This window comes from Cyclopterus lumpus, chromosome 21 (assembly GCF_009769545.1).
Source record: "Cyclopterus lumpus isolate fCycLum1 chromosome 21, fCycLum1.pri, whole genome shotgun sequence".
Lineage (NCBI taxonomy): Eukaryota > Metazoa > Chordata > Actinopteri > Perciformes > Cyclopteridae > Cyclopterus > Cyclopterus lumpus.
The window spans coordinates 6,929,673-6,946,372 of NC_046986.1; the positions used below are offsets into that span (position 1 = coordinate 6,929,673).

Consider the following 16,700-nt stretch of genomic DNA (forward strand, 5'->3'; position numbering starts at 1 on the left):
TTGAGAGAATCGTCTCCGTTTTCACTTTATTTACCTTTTTTTGGGGGGGGGGGCACAAAGCCAATGCAAAACAATGGAAACAGTCAGCTTTGGAAGAAAAAAAAAAAAAAAATGTCTCAGGGCGTGCGACGATTGAGTTGCGAAGAACCTTTTCAGTTAATTTTGTTATCCTTGGCAAAGGTTTGCAGGCGGTGGAGTCGTCATCTAGTCAGAATCACTGCTGCTGCTGCTGCTGCTGCTGCTGCTGGAGCTGCTGCTGCAGGAGCTGCTGGAGGACTGCAGCATACAAAAAGACACAAGTAATAACACTGTTCAGTCCTAGCCCTGGAGAAAATAACCCTCACAAAATAAGAATATTTTATTGATACGCTTTCCTTGCCCTATTATAGTACTAATCCGTATAGAAACCCATTTTATACACGTTTGAACACTTTATATCAATGGGAAAAAAAACAACTAAATATCCCATATTCACAAAAATGCTAGTTGTGTCAGATAACACTTTACATATGAACGGACTGGTGGAACTAGAGAGAAATAAAATATGGATGATGACACCTGGTAAAAATATATCTTCTATAGACGTGACAGGAGTTTGGGAGGAAGCTTTAGAAAGAACACAAAGGAGAAAATTGAGAAAATTGGAGAAATGGACAGATTATATTGTTTAAAAAAAAAGAAAAGTCAAACATGTTTAAATGATGACTGCCCAGCAACCACACCTGCCGGTTAAAGGGTTATTTAAGGGGATGCACATCAGTTATTGAGCATCTTAGTTGAGAATCTTACTGTCTAGATGTTTTATTTGTAGGTATGTGTATAGGTAGGTGTGTGTGTGAGTTCTACATCCGTACATGTTATTCCATCTAATTGTAATTGGCTGTTAACGGGTGTTGATGGCAACCAATTCTGAACCACAATCCCCTTTCTGTTGTAAATTAATTGAGTCGTAATCTTACCCCGTGACACTCCTTTCCTTTCTTGTGACACTTGAGATGCTTGTGACCTCCCTTGTGCCTGCGCTTGCACTTTTTCCCTTGTTCTTGCCCATGTCCATGACCGTGTCCGTGCCCATGTCCATGTTCTTGTTCTTGCCCATGTCCATGCTTATGTCCATGCTTATGTCTATGCTTATGTCCATGCCCGTGGCCGTGACCACCACGGCCTCCTCCTTTACAGTGCCCCCCTGTAATTTGTCGTAAAACTCGAATGTCAAGTATGTAATACACATGCAATACATTTGGAAGAAAGAGGAGAGAACAACCCAAAAGAAACTGATATTTACCTCGTCCGGACATCTCCCGAAGATCCCCTGCAGGCAGTTGAATGTCTCGTCAAACGACAAATAACTAAAGATTCAAAAGTAACAGCAAATGCTTTTTAAGGGGTGACATCAATTAATAATGATACCAAAAGCAACACCAACATGCATGCATGCAGATATATATATATATATATATATATATATATATATATATATATATATATATGAGTTTTTTATATATATATATATATAAAAAACTCACTGTGTGCTGGACAGCAGGTCTGCTGACACAGCTGTTACCTGCTGCTCCTTTTATGTGAAGCTCCAGCTGAGCCTAAATCAGTCCATCAGGGCAGAGCCCCTCCTTCTTTTATCAGAACATATTTGCATTGTGAGTGGCAGCGTGCATCATCTGGACCATAAAGTACACACACAAGTTTTGAGTTTGAAAAACCTGTTTTTGTTTTGGTACATTCTCCTCGAGTCTGAGCTGTCAATCCTCTTGTGTCCACACACACACACACACACACACACACACACACACACACACACACACACACACACACACGATAATCACAATTCTGAGATTCAAGTCTGAATTCTGAGTTTAAAGTCAGTGTTGTGACTCTTCTTCATTCACTGAAGAGGCAAAGTAACAACGGGTGAGTAACTCGTGTAGAAATGAACTCTGTGGGTCGAGGATTCCTTCAGACTCAAGTCTTTAGGGATTAAAGTCTCAGGTTTAGTTGAGCCTCGCATGTCAAGCGTCTCAAGGAAAGTCTTTTAGGAGTCGTATCTAAAATGCTCAGGTTAAGACTTGATGGGGTCAAATCACAGGTCAAGTCTTTAGGGAGTCAAATGAAGTCTCACATTTTTTGAGTTTTTGGAGTGGAAATCTGAATTGTACAAAGAACATTCGAAGAACTGTTTTTTTTTTTGACATATCCACAGGAATAATATTTGAATACATGTATAGGTTTTACCCTCCTCTTCCTCCTTCAACGTGGAACACGCTCACCTTAAAAGGCCTGGTCCAAAAACGAGTCAATTCTTTCATTCAAGGAGCACATTTTGGGTAAATCAACTGATTTATACTGCGATTAGAATCCAGATTTGTCCTCCAGAAGAGGACACGTGAGAAAGGTGGGGGAGGCAGTTTAAAAAACCGGCTTTCTTATCAGCAGACATAAAAAGAGGAGACACACTAGCTCAACCGGACACAGAGCCGTGTCTCAGCGACGAAAGAAAACAAACAAACTCTCCAAAACATTCCCCAACACCACACCTGTAACTCTGAAAAAATTAAGACATATCAGGCGTGCCAGAGACAGAAATAAGGGGGTCAAAGGGCACAGATTTGTTCACCACTGAATACATCGGGCGTGTAATGAATGACCGGTAGAGGAGACACAGCGACTGAAGTGAGACTGAAAGGTTGCACGTTTTGAAACCCTGCTGCCACTTCCACTGTACCCTCAACAATAGGAGAACATAGCCAGAGCAGCAGCAGGAGGAGGAGGAGGAGGAGGAGGTGGTGCAACCACTTCCTCATTCTGCGCGAAGGGTCAAACAGAAGTTCGTACATCGGAGGCTCCGAAAGAAGTCAACGTTTGTGTCGCTGCGTTTGGTGTTTTGCAGAAAAAACCTTTGTTTGGCCTAATCAATGTAACAATTCAGAATTGACCAGTATTGTGATTTATTGGGCAATAGGAGATTTACATACAGTACGTGCTCATGCAACATGGATATAAATGTTTTAATGCACTTAGTAAACCGGAGCACATGAACTGTGGGTGTCTCTTGGATTAGCGGCGTGTTATTGCGAAATGTTTTTTTCGAGGGAGTTGCTGTGATGGACGAGCCCGTCCTGGAATGTCAACGCGTGAAAGTAATTCAAAGAATGAAGAGCGGGACTTTTTTATCTGATGGGACTCGACTCCCGAAGACACAGATAAAAGTATTTTCAGTTTCAATGTTTCAAAAAAGATGCACGTCACCCAACGATGGACTGAACGTGGCCTGTTTTCTCACACGAGCACGTAGTCCTTCACAGTTTCACCTTCCCAGCCAACGGACTGCCGGGGTAAAGAGTGGAGAAGCGACCGAGCGTCCAGACCGTGAAGACGTTTCTGTAGGAGGTGTAGCTGATCGCGCAGCTCTTGTTGAACACGCCCGAAATATTCTCCTGAGGCAGCGAGGGACAGAACATACGACATCATATTTCATACCGTCACTGGATTCACTTCTTATTAGTTGTTAATAATCGATAGGAGAGTGACGGGAATCACCTGTGGCCAGTCTCCGTTGGGCAGCTGGTTGTCAATCAGCAGCTGCACTCCTCTCTCAATGGCCCGCCTGTCAGGATGCCTGGTTACACACACACACACACACACGCAAGAGGTTTCAATTTCATTTAATTGGCTTCAGTTCAATGCAATTAGAGTCGATCCAATTTACGGTTAACACGTTTCTTTTGTAGCCAGGTGAATAAACTGGCAAAGGCAAATACGTGAACATGTAAATACATCCCACACAACTAATATCAACAGGAGAGCTCTTACTCTGAGCCCGGACCAACCCAAAGCCAGATGCTAATTAGCCAAACCGGATCCCCTTATACCCAGTAAGCCTCTGAGTTGAAACCTGCTTTACCTGACGGCCATGAGGCCTAACAAAGACCAGCAGGTGTTGTGGATCTGAGCGCTGCCGCTCTGGACGTAGCGCCGCTGCTCGCAAGACTCAAAGTCCTCCCCCCAGCCTCCGTCCAGCATCTGCCGGTCCAGCAGGAACCGGCAGGCTCTCTGCACCTCGACGCACGCGTCCCTGGAAACAAGAGGCACAGTTTAAGTACGTGGGCCAGAAGTTCACGGATGTCCTGTGTGGCTCGGCAGGTTAAAAAGGGGAACGAGGTCCATCTACAGAATTCATACATGTTATTCCTGTGGTGAGAAAGTTCTAAAATATGAGTCAAGATGAACAACTGTCTCCCAAAGTCAGTGTGTGCCTTACATTCAGAGACAATGAATTGGGAAAGATGTTGTGGATGACATTGAGTGTATATAAGTAACGCCACTTACTCCAATAGCATAAAGCTCATTTTGGGTATAAATCAGTCTCTCATTCATTGTCTATGGAGCAGCTCCAGACTTAATACTTAAGACTAGAGAGTAGTAGCTCATATTATAGCTCAATAACATATTCAAATTGTTCATTTAGGTGGCGTTCCCCTGTTGCTGTGGGTCACAAAGCGATGTTCACGGTTTGGGAACACTTACCCGTCCTCGTACACGTGGCCCATACAGGCGAAGGCTTCAAGGCCAAACCATATTCCGTATGTGAAGCACACTCCCCAAGACCTGAGGACAAGAGGATTATGTTTTTAAATATTAAATCACGACCTGTACCACTGGGGAGGAGATCTGGTTGTGAACTGGGGTGGTCTCACCCTTCCCAGGATCCGTCAGGCCTCTGCACCTTCCTGCAGTACTCCAGTCCTCCTCTTAGAGTGGACCTGAAAAAGAGAATTGATTTAGGTTTCGATGCTTAATGCCAGGTTTTATGTTATTTTGTTGAGGTTTTATACAATTTTCATTCACTCCATCAGATTAGTCGGAATTAGTAATTCAAACTAATACACGGTGTGTGTGTAGTATACCTTATCTCCTCCGCACGATGTTCAGGGTATGCCTTCTGGAAGTGTTTCAGAGCCTGCATTACTGCTGAGGTACATTCCACATAGGTATAATCTATCATGATGTCACCTGTGTGTGAGTGTGTGTGTGTGAGAGTGAGAGTAAGAGTGAGAGAGAGAGAGAGGGGGTTACTAATAAACATCACATTTCACAACACACGCTGCATCCTCTTTTTAAAAAGGGAAACATGGCAACGCTTTTGACCTTTTGATATGGAAAAGACCCCAAAAAAATATTGTAACACGTCCACAGCGTGATGGAAAAAGTGTTCCAGCCTTTGAGTGCTGCGAAAGGAGACCGAAATGTCATGTTTATATTTGGCTCTTTCTTTGTTTCCCTTTTCACAACTGCATATTTGCAGGTTGAGTAACACGGGCAGGCCCGGCAGCATGAGCATCAATTCAATTCAATTAAATTGTATAGCCCAATATCACAATTTTTTCTCAGATAGCTTTATAATCTGTATATAATATAATATACAATCTGACATCCTCTGTTCTTAGACCCCCGTGTGTTTATATATGTATATATATATATATATATATATATATATATATATATATATATATATATATATATATATATATATACAGTGCATCCGGAAAGTATTCACAGCGCTTCACTTTTTCCACATTTTGTTATGTTACAGCCTTATTCCAAAATGGATTAATTTCATTATTTTCCTCAACATTCTACACACAACAACCCATAATGACAAAGTGAAAACAGTTTTTTGCAAATTTTTGCAAATCTATTAAAAATAAAGAACAAAAACATAACATGTACATAAGTATTCACAGCCTTTGCCATGACACTCAACATGTAGCTCAGGGTGCATCCTGTTTCCACTGATTATCCTTGAGATGTTTCTACAACTTGATTGGAGTCCACTTGTGCTAAATTCAATTGATTGGACATGATTTAGAAAGGAACACACCTGTCTATATAAGGTACCACCGTTGACAGTGCATATCAGAGCATAAACCAAGCCATGAAGTCCAAGGAATTATCTGTAGACCTCCGAGACAGAATTGTATTGAGGCACAGATCTGGCGATGGGTACAGAAAAATGTCTGCAGCATTGAAAGTCCCAATGAGCACAGTGGCCTCCATCATCTGGAAATGGAAGAAGTTTGGAACCACCAGGACTCTTCCTAGAGTTGGACGCCCAGCCAGACTGAGCGATCGGGGGAGAAGGGCCTTAGTCAGGGAGGTGACCAGGAACCCGATGGTCACTCTGACAGAGCTCCAGTGTTCTATGAAGAGAGGAGAACCTTCCAGAAGGACAACCATCTCTGCAGCACTCCACAAATCAGGCCTGTTTGGTAGAGTGGACAGACGGAAGCCACTCCTCAGTAAAAAGCACATGACAGCTCGCCTGGAGTTTGCAAAAAGGCACCTGAAGGACTCTCAGACCATCCATCCATTTTCAATACCGCTTATCCTCATTAGGGTCGCGGGGCGCTGGAGCCTATCAATTAACCTGCAGCATGTCTTTGGACTGTGGGAGGAAGCCGGAGAGCCCGGAGAGAACCCACGCTGCCACGGGGAGAACATGCAAACTCCACACAGAAGGACCGCTCCGACCGGGAATCGAACCCGCGGCCCTCTTGCTGTGAGGCGACAGTGCTAGCCACTACACCACCGTGCAGCCCTACTCTCAGACCATGAGAAACAAAATTCTCTGGTCTGATGAAACAAAGATTGAACTCTTTGGCCTGAATGCCAAGCGTCATGTCTGGATGAAACCAGTTTTTCAGCAGGAGGAACTGGGAGACTAGTCAGGATTGAGGGAAAGATGAATGCAGCAATGTACAGAGACATCCTGGATGAAAACATGCTCCAGAGCGCTCTGGACCTCAGACTGGGGCGACGGGTCATCTTCCAACAGAACAACGACCCGAAGCACACAGACAAGATAACAAAGGAGTGGCTTCGGGACAACTCTGTGAATGTGACTTGAACCCGATTGAACATCTCTGGAGAGATCTGAAAATGTCTGTGCACCGACGCTCCCCATCCAACCTGATGGAACTTGAGAGGTTCTGCAAAGAAGAAGCTGCCCAGAAATAGGTGTGCCGAGCTTGTGGAATCATACCCAAGAAGACTTGAGGCTGTAATTGCTGCCAAAGGTGCTTCAACAAAGCATTGAGCAAAGGCTGTGAATACTTATGTACATGTTATGTTTTCGTTCTTTATTTTTAATAGATTTGCAAAAAACAGTTTTCACTTTGTCATTATGGGTTGTTGTGTGTAGAATGTTGAGGAGAAAATAATGAATTTAATCCATTTTGGAATAAGGCTGTAACATAACAAAATGTGGAAAAAGTGAAGCGCTGTGAATACTTTCCGGATGGACTGTATATATATCTACACTTTTATTTATATATATATATATATATATATATATATATATATATATATATATATATATATATATATATATATATATATATATACTAGGAAAACTAAGCAGTGAACTGAACTCATTTACAAGGACAGCATGTTCTATCTTGAACCATTGCATCATGCTGTAATTATCACGTGAACATTTTTGTGATTCTCAGAAATCAATTCAGTCTCCTTTCTGTCATGCCCTTTGAATACTTGTTAGCCAGTTACTCATCATTATGTCTAATTCTGACAGGAACAAACCTACCAAACACCTCGGAAGGGTTGAGCAGCTCCAGGAGTCTCCCTCCTCTCTTTGTTTCATACGTCGCAAACCCACTGTCAGAATTTCTCATGCTCAGCAACTACAAGGAGGAGAAGGACATTCGGTGAAGGAGCTCGGGTGACGAAAGACTTCACATGTGTACGAGGAAAAGACTGTTTGGATTGCCGCATGTCCGTGCTTACACTACCAAAGAGACCTAAACTAATGAGAGCGTGAATCTTCCTAATAGGTCAATGAGTCCTCCAGCCAGCCGTGTGCATTCGGCCTGCAGACCCACCACGTTGACGGCGTCGTACAGGCGCTCCGAGGTGGCAGGCTGGCCGATGGAGGGACAAAGCTCCTGCAGCAGCATCACCGACTTCAGGCCCTCTGCCGTGCAGTCGGCCACGATCCAGCCACAGTCGCGGGTACTGAAGGGGAAGCCTCCCTGACAACAACAACAAATGCAGAGATTTAAAAAAACAAAACAATAAAACAAACTTTTAACATGCACAGCAACAGGTGAAGAAAAGAAGTTGTTTTTATTGCCTTCCGTGTCGAAAGGCATTCAAGTATTTTATTTCTCAATTTGAAGAGTGTTACAAAGGGGATTCTTGTGTGATATTAGTTGCACCTTGTTCATCTGCCTGTAGTACTTCTGGTACTCAGGAACATTCTCAGGTATCTGTTAAAAAGTGGAAAAACGAGTCAGGCATAAGAAAGCAGACTTGATCTTTGTCTTTGTCAAAATGATCACTGGGAAGGGAAGAGTGCATCTACTCACGGACAAGAAGATTCTGGAAGCACGAGATGTATTATTACAGTATTATTTAGCTACGAGCTTCTCCTCCATTAATGGATGCACACTTCCTTCTGGCCCGTGGATTTATCTTGAATAACCGGGCCGTTTTTTTTCTCAAATGTATTTATATATTTGTATATAACTTTGAGCACCGCCATCTAGTTTCATTACATTCCAGAAAGGGTGAGAGGACAATATCTAGGATCATACTAATAAAATATTTAGATTGGTACCTGTGTGATGGTGAGGAACTGATGGGCGTCTCGGAGGCACTCGGCTAGTCTGGAGTTATCTTGAGCTCCGGCCTGAAAGACACCCGACAAACAACTAATTATAATCAGTTACCGCTCTATGATACGTCTCAACCGGGATTGTAGGCCAAACTTCAGGGCTCTAACTGCTTTAAAAATATATATATATGCCTGCTTGCATTGACAAAACTGAAAACATGATGTGTGCGTTACCTCAAGGAAAGCCTGTACAGCAAAACAAGTGTCCCAGAGCTGAGACCCGTTGGTCCCCTGTGGACAACGAAAAAAGGGCCCAAGGTAGTCAAACAATGAAAATCTCACAGACAAAATACAAAGTGTGGAACCGCAAATAGGCTCAACAAATTGAATTGGAAGCTGAAAAGTTAAACTAGTTTTAAGGGTTTAAAAAGTGAACCTTTAGGGTGCGAAACCCTCATAATCATTCTCACCTGCATCTTCATGCCATCCAATCCCAACCTGGAACACAGAGAATTGCAAATGTACACATTATATATAGAAATACATGGAATATAACACATTGTTCCGATCAGTGGTTTGTTTAGAAAGCGTCTGACGGACCAGAGGTAGTCTGGGATCCTGGACACGTGCTCCTGAAAGACCGGAGAGGAGGGGCCGTCCACATACCAGCGAACCAGCATGTTGATAGTCTTTGAGATCTGAGGAGAAAGGCCAACACTTCATGTTCTGACCCTCAATTTCTTCATATTATTATTATTATTTTATTTGATTAATCTTTGTTTTTAAAATTGTTTGTATCTACCGGTCCAATGCTGATGCATTTAGTGAAGCGGTCGTCGGCCTGGATGTGTTCATACAGTTCTTTGACAGCCTTTCCTCTCAGGGCGGCGCTGTGGTGGGCTTCGTACACGTTCAACACCACTGCGGGCAGAAAGGAACAGAGTCACGAGGTTAGGGGAGGGATCTACTGGGCAGCTTTTAGGGAAATTCCAATGAAAAGCACTTCTTTCTTTATCATTGCAAAAATCCTCCGGTTGCCATGGCTACGCCTCCTGTTTTTCCCCTCTGGGTGTTTTATGTCTCGAGTGCGTTGCCAATGTGCAAGACACGTGTGCCTTTATGGTCAAAAGCATTGAATCTCATCGTAGGGATTCATCATCATGGTGCCCACTGTGTTGTGCATACTTACTGTAGGCGACAGTGAGCAGTGTGCTGTGAGGCGTGTACATGTCACATGCCGCTACATTGGTCCTCTGAGCGGGCCAGTTGATGGTGGCGTAGTCCTGGACATACAGCTCCTAGGACACAAAGAGCAAGACGACATTTGGTTTACACATGTATGAATATAGTGTGTGTGTGTGTGTGTGTGTGTGTGAGATGCATCTTGTGTTTATCTAAAGAAGAAGTGCTTCAAATCCAATTTCAGTCCAAGACTGTCAAAATAAAAGAGAAAGTGCATTGGGCTGCTCCCTTCTGCACAGTTTAAAAGGTGCATCACAGAAAAAGTATACTTCTACCACTTTTTCTACACATAATGATAATAATGATGATACAATTAATTGATCAATTAGTTATTGAATAACTTAAAATCACCAGGAAATTATTTGGCAACCACTTTGCTAATCGATTAGATATTAAAGTCACTTATAGAGCGAATATTTCCAGCTTCTAAAGAATGTTTTATTTCATTGTAAATCCAACATATTTGGGCATTGGGCTACATTCTCAGCCCATACCATCATACCATACTATATTTAGCCGTGGGAGCAAACCACTAAATACATCCAGGAGAGAAAAGCAGAGCCTCTCCTCTGACGCGCCCTAGTGGGATGAGATGGTTTCAGCACCTGTCTGAGGCTGAGGACAAGGGAGTCTTCCTCTGCGGCCAGCCTGACCGCGTAGCAGTAGCTCATGGGGAGGTAGACCTGGCGGCAGTGACACCACAGGGTAGAGGGGTGGGCCGGCATCCAAGTGGGAAACAGCCTGGAACAGATACAAAAAATGACATATATATTATCCTTGAATTGATGCAGAAGACGCAATGTTTGACCACGATTCAGAAAAACCAACATTGCTTCATTACAACTTTAAATGGACTGTTCTAACACTGAATGTCATCTGTTGCACAAAGTGGTTATTTTGCGTCACTCCTGATATCTTGTCTTTATATAATAGATGTAAAAAGAGATCTGGAGGCAGCACCCTGAATTTTTCTATAAAGCTTGCTCAGTGGTGCATGAATAAAAGAAAAAGTCTTGTTCTCAGGCTCATTCCCATGATCGTAGTTAGCATGAGCAGTAGTAGACCTCCATGGCTGAAGACCTTTTATTGACAGAAAAACGCAAGAAAAACGATACGATAACAATATATGATATCTTAAAGTCGCAATGACAGAAGACTTGTGGGCAACGTAATTGTATTTCCACCTAGCTCAGCTAGAAGAGGACATGATGGGATGTTACCACTTACCACATCTCTGGGAGCAGTGTGTTCATTCCCTCCCAGCTGTAGACATTCAAGATGGCCAACCAGAATTTGCCCCATGAGGGAATCCCCGCAGCCCCTCCTGTACAAAACAAAAACACACGGCAGCTTCAGTACGAAGCTACTACCATGAATAACTAATATGGTTATTACTATAAGCATGAACTATAGCTAACATTAAAATATTACGCCTTTACTTAACACAAAGCAGTAAAATACTCCCCATTTTAAAGGGTTTTCAGTATCCTCTGCCAGTGTAAAGACAGATTATCAGTAATTAGTGCTAACTGTAATTATGTATGTGTGCGACATATAATAGCAACATATAATAATAATAATAAAACAATAAAACAACAACTGACGTTGCCATTTCTACCCATTTGTTCCCACCTTTGCCGTGCAAGTTGTTCCTGGCTCGAACCACATCTGGATCATCCGGCTCCAATCCCAGGATCCTCAATGAGATGTAGCTCAGCGCCGTGCCGAAGACGGTCGACTTATCTTCGATATGTCTAAAAGAACGCAACAGACGTCAACGGTGCTGCCAAAAAAAGCAATGTTTCAGACAGACACTTCTCGTAACGACTACACTGGTCTTCCCATAGCAGTTCAATCACCACATATATCTATAGAAGACAAACCAGGTGTTGACTTACAGGCCCCAGCCTCCATCCGGCAGCTGCACAGAGCGCAGGTACCTCACCATCTCTTTCTTCCAGGCTTCGGCCAGGGGGATCTTAGCCACGTGGCATGTGATCAGGAGACCTGAAACACGGGGATGGGACGCCGATACAGGGACAAGATGACACATGCAAAAACAACAACAAAAAAACACGTCATGACTCTGCTGAATTCTGTTTAGTATTTTCATCATCATCGTCGTCATCATCATCATCATCATCATCATCTGTCTGAGAGGCAAGCGATCCATTTATTAAGTCTGCTCTCAATTGTTTTCTCTCCTGAGTTAATGACTCAAAAGGGTTTTGGTAGAAGAAGGATAAGTTACTTTTATTTTTCCACAGGTGTAATACAACTTCAGGATTGTTTCTAAGTGCTTGTTGTAATACTAATACTAGTCCATGTTCTACACAGGACTACAATAGTTAATATTTTCCTCATGCACCTCGAAACAGAAGGTACCCCTTGTGTGCTGGTAGTAATCTAACATTACTGTCATGTCTTTCTTATGGCTAGAAATGCATTTAAAGTCAGCACTAATCTGCCATTTTGGGAAAAACATGAATGCTTTTTATCCTATTTGGAATATGGGACAGTGGTGCACTTATGCCTCTTATGGACGGAATTAGTATTACAACAACAAACACTTTTTTCCATCTTGAAAAAATAAAAGTAACTTGTACTAACAAAACTTTGTTCCCCTACCTGTTTCATATGAAGAAGAAAAAAAATGAAGAAACATAAAGATTATCCCGATTATGCCTCCCAGGTCATGACATAGAGGTACCTTTACTTCTTCAAAAGGTGCTCTATAAGTTTAATAAATGATGTGACTAGACAATAACACACACACACAGAGAGTATAGTTAGAAGAAGTATTTTTAAATCTAATCCTTTACATTTGATTGGACCGCTACAAAGTGGGCGGACTTAGCACAGTACTGAGCAACAGAGGACTCCACTCACACCTCCCTTGTTGCTTACAGTTGCATATTGTTTGAAGGATGGATGTCATGATATTAGTGGTTCAAATTGTTTGTTACTAGACGACATATGCACAGACAGATTCTTTTGTAAAAATGTTTGTTGAATTTAGTAGGTGCACAATATAACTGTGGATGTGATATTCAATGTTTAAAAATGGACTTTGTCTTTTAATTTCAACTTTGAATAAAATGTATCCCTTATTTTTTTTTAAAAAGGACAAAAACATTGCTGCTGCAGATTAAAAGGTGTGAAAAATAAGAACATGGAGGAGGAGGGTGATTTGGCTACCTGGGAGCAGGAAGAGAGGTCCGCCGTAGTCCCCGGCCCAGTGACCGTCCTCGGCCTGGAGGTGGCTGTAGAAGAGCATTCCTTTCAGAGCTGCGTCTACAGCCGTGTGGGCAGCTTCAGAGCCGGACACAAACACACTCTGTGGAGAGAATGGGGGACCAGAAATGAACACCAGATACATGTCATACAAGTGATGACCATTAACAGAAACAGCTGAAGCTTCTATTCTATATTTGTACATTAGAAGTCTAAGAAGTATATTATTTCCTAACATGATAAGGACATTCTATATCTGAAATCATTCACACACACGTTGTTCTCACTGTTTTATACTGTTGTTCAGTTGGTGCACAGAGTCTACTGGAATCAGAGCAATGCAAAATTTAGGAAATAAGTAATAATCACCAACCAAGCATTTCTTTCTTTCTTTTAAAACAACATTTAAAAACAGTAAAAAAAGATGCAGAGCCTACCGTGTCCAAGCCCAGGGAATGGGCTTCCAGCATGGTCTGCTCTCTGTCAGGGGGGTCCTGATCTCCCACATAGCACCAGGTCTGCCTGCCCTCCACGCTACTCAGCCTCCAGCGGCTCAGGTCTGTGGCGGCCTCGGTCTTGTACGGCCCCCCTCGCCTCCGCAGGTGCCTACGAGAACGTCAAGTATTTTAAGTTAGATATTTTTTGACTATTCAGTACTGGATTCTTGTATACTTTGTAATATATGCAAGCTACTATAAAATACTTACTCAGCTGGTGAAGAGGGAAACCAATAATTCAGTTGATAATAGAGGTAATTTTTTGAACATCCATAAACCATTTTAATAGTCAAACTTGTTATCATTTGTCAAACTGTTTGTGTCGTTCTCTCAGGATCAAATGCTTTTAAGTTAGGTATTAGATTTGAGTACAACTACAGAGTTAGAATCAACATGTACTTACATTACCAGAAGTCAAAAGGACTCATTTAGTACCAGTATTTATCATTTAATTATAATAACGGATCCATTACCAAGTAAGTAGCTATAATGTTGGACCTGGTTGGGCTGCTTCAACTACAACAATGGATCTTATACTTTATCATATAACTGCATATAAAAAGGGTTTTGCATGTAGAATTTTTTTTAAATAACAATATGTCCCTTTGAAATAAGACAGAAGAAAAATAAAGTTAATTTAGAATGAATTAGAAGCACTCAAGTAAACGTAGTATTTTTTGATAAGACATATCCCACCTGACACAATGTTAAAAAAAAAAAACTCCCTATAATGGTAAAAATCACAGCAATACAATATTCGACACACCTGTTGCAACTAAGTTAGCTCCAGTTTACGTGAGTTCAAAGAGCTCCTGCACATCTTTTGAAAGAAACGTCATTGTTTCTTCTGAAAAACACTGAAACCAAAGTAGTTCTTTGGGACATTATTCATGAAATTAAAACATAAATACTCACGTTCCCTCCGTCATAATTTAGTTTGATAGATACGGACTTGAATCCTCCGCTGCCTAAACGAGTTTCTTCTCCGGTGCTCTGGAAAGCTCCGCCCCTTCCGCTCTTTTTCTTGGGAATTGTAGTCCTTTTAAATCGAGTGCGGGTTACTTTTCATCACAGTTCACACTTCATTTCCCAGAAGACCTCGCGGTGCCGTCCGAGGAGTTGCGCACATGTGGAGACATGAGCAGAGACTCGGCTGTCCAATCACGAACCGGTTGGGGGCGGGGAAATAGGCGGGTCTGCCACGAGGTCCTCCAATCAGAACGCTCGCACGACCAAACGCTACACACGTGTCCTCACATATCGACTTAAGATGATCCAACGCCCTGAGCCTGTTAAATTATTGAATGACAAATGGACTAAATGGGAAGTTTACTTGAAAAAATACACTTTTATTCAGCTGTCAGACGAGTTCATTACTCAACAATACAAAATCTGTTCAATGAATTGTTTATACAAAAACAACGTACTTAAATGTGCATTAAAAGACATAAGTGCAGCCTCCCCAGAGAGAGAAAAGGCAGCTGATTGCAAGTCAGCAAAATGTGTTTGTTGTATAATAAAAATATATAAAAGTAGAATAAAAATGAAATAAACAATACTGTCCGCTAACTGGAGGAATAAAGACTCTCTGTCAGAGTTACGGTCAGGGGGAAAAGGAGCAATTACCTTTAAATTGGCTTGGAGTGGCCTCAGTCAGAGGGCCCTCACCGCGGTACCGGTTCTGGGAGTCAAAGCTGCAGACAGGGGTGTGGTGGAGGGGGTTGTGGAGGGGGCCTCCATTCACCACCTCTCCAAACAACACGGTTTTCTTTGCGAGGATGACATCGGACTTCTTCTGGGCCAGAGGCAGATCTGGCTCCTGATGGGCTATCCGACTCAGCTGATATTTAGAGTTTGAGCTATTTTGCTACCAGAACACATTTTCTTTCAGACTAGTGGAAAGAAAACATACACATACACATTCAGATGTTCATTTTACTACTTTGTCCATTTGTATATTTAGATTTTCCCTAAATTCCCCAAACATTTATATTATATAATGCCTAATTTGCATTTTCAAACATCACATTTTAGAAAACAAGTTTTGTGGTGATTTTATATTTTCTACCCTATTCACATGCAGTGTAATTCATTTTACAATATATATCTTTAAAAGGCAGTTCTCTCAAAATTAGTTTTTTTCAGAAATCTCAAACTTTCCAGTCAATGCAAACAAGCATGCGCCCCAAATCATCAAGTAGCAGATGTATACAATTGTTGAAACATGCTAATTACTCAAACAAAGACAATTAATTCAATGACATTTCACCAACATGTCTACTCATTTGTGCTTCCATGGACTGACCGTAGGATGTCACCGTCGTTGAGTTTCAGCAGCACGTTGTACTGGCGAAGCTCTGCCTCCAGGGGGCAGCAGATGCGACGCGTGGCCAGGTCCTGGTACATTTCTTTAAGACTCTGGAGGCACTTTGTCATGTTCTCGTTGTTGATCTTGGCGTCAAAAGCTCACATGCGCTCCTCGCAGAGGCGTTGGGCGCAGTGCACGTGGAAGCGCGTGCACTTCTCAATCAGCGCCAGTACATACGCTGCTAGGTTGAGGTTTACATGGTTACGGGAAAAGCCCGAGACCATCCTGCATAACGGTCTCTGTCACCTAGAGAGCATGAGCAGGTACAAGTAGCCTATCTAGTGGTGTATGGATATTTACTGTGATCAGTAAATAACTATTGAGGCTGAACAACCAACTACTTAAACAAAATTAAATGAAACAAAACAAAATATATATATATATATATATTTATATTTATATATATATATTTTATTTTTATATAATTTTTTTTATATATACTCTTTTTTATATATCGTATATGTAGAAATAGTCCATACAAAAAGTATTTACAATAAATCACCTATGGCCAAATCAATCGCGGGCAGATCCACATCGCTGATGGACTCAACACCTGGTCCACGTCTCTAGACTCAACAGCTGGTCGACGGCTCTAGACTCAACAGCTGGTCCACGTCTCTAAACTCAACACCTGGTCCACGGCTCTAGACTCAACAGCTGGTCGACGGCTCTAGACTCAACAGCTGGTCCACGTCTCTAAACTCAACACCTGGTC

General features: G+C 42.1%; 1 protein-coding gene across 1 annotated transcript; it reads right to left on the minus strand.

Moving 5' to 3' along the window:
- On the minus strand, positions 1-14,635 carry lss (lanosterol synthase (2,3-oxidosqualene-lanosterol cyclase)). The gene is made up of 25 exons (XM_034561306.1): positions 14,533-14,635; positions 13,558-13,726; positions 13,085-13,223; positions 11,785-11,893; positions 11,519-11,640; positions 11,114-11,210; positions 10,492-10,627; positions 9,834-9,942; positions 9,447-9,565; positions 9,245-9,342; positions 9,115-9,142; positions 8,879-8,935; positions 8,648-8,719; positions 8,247-8,297; positions 7,911-8,060; positions 7,616-7,712; positions 4,920-5,025; positions 4,710-4,775; positions 4,540-4,620; positions 3,917-4,087; positions 3,553-3,631; positions 1,527-3,449; positions 1,286-1,349; positions 960-1,186; positions 1-276 (listed from the first exon to the last, which is right to left on the minus strand). Exons 1-22 carry the CDS (start codon positions 14,544-14,546, stop codon positions 3,312-3,314), a joined length of 2,208 nt encoding a protein of 735 aa, XP_034417197.1. The 5' UTR covers positions 14,547-14,635; the 3' UTR covers positions 1-276; positions 960-1,186; positions 1,286-1,349; positions 1,527-3,311.
- Positions 14,636-16,700: the final 2,065 nt, after the last annotated feature.

Bases quoted from the DNA above. Each gene is read 5' to 3' on its own strand.
- lss (XM_034561306.1), bottom strand. The intron at 8,298-8,647 runs GTACCAATCTAA...ACTTTTTAACAG, and splicing joins AGTTCCTCACCATCACACAG to ATACCTGAGAATGTTCCTGA. The intron at 5,026-7,615 runs GTAGGTTTGTTC...ACTCACACACAG, and splicing joins CAACCCTTCCGAGGTGTTTG to GTGACATCATGATAGATTAT.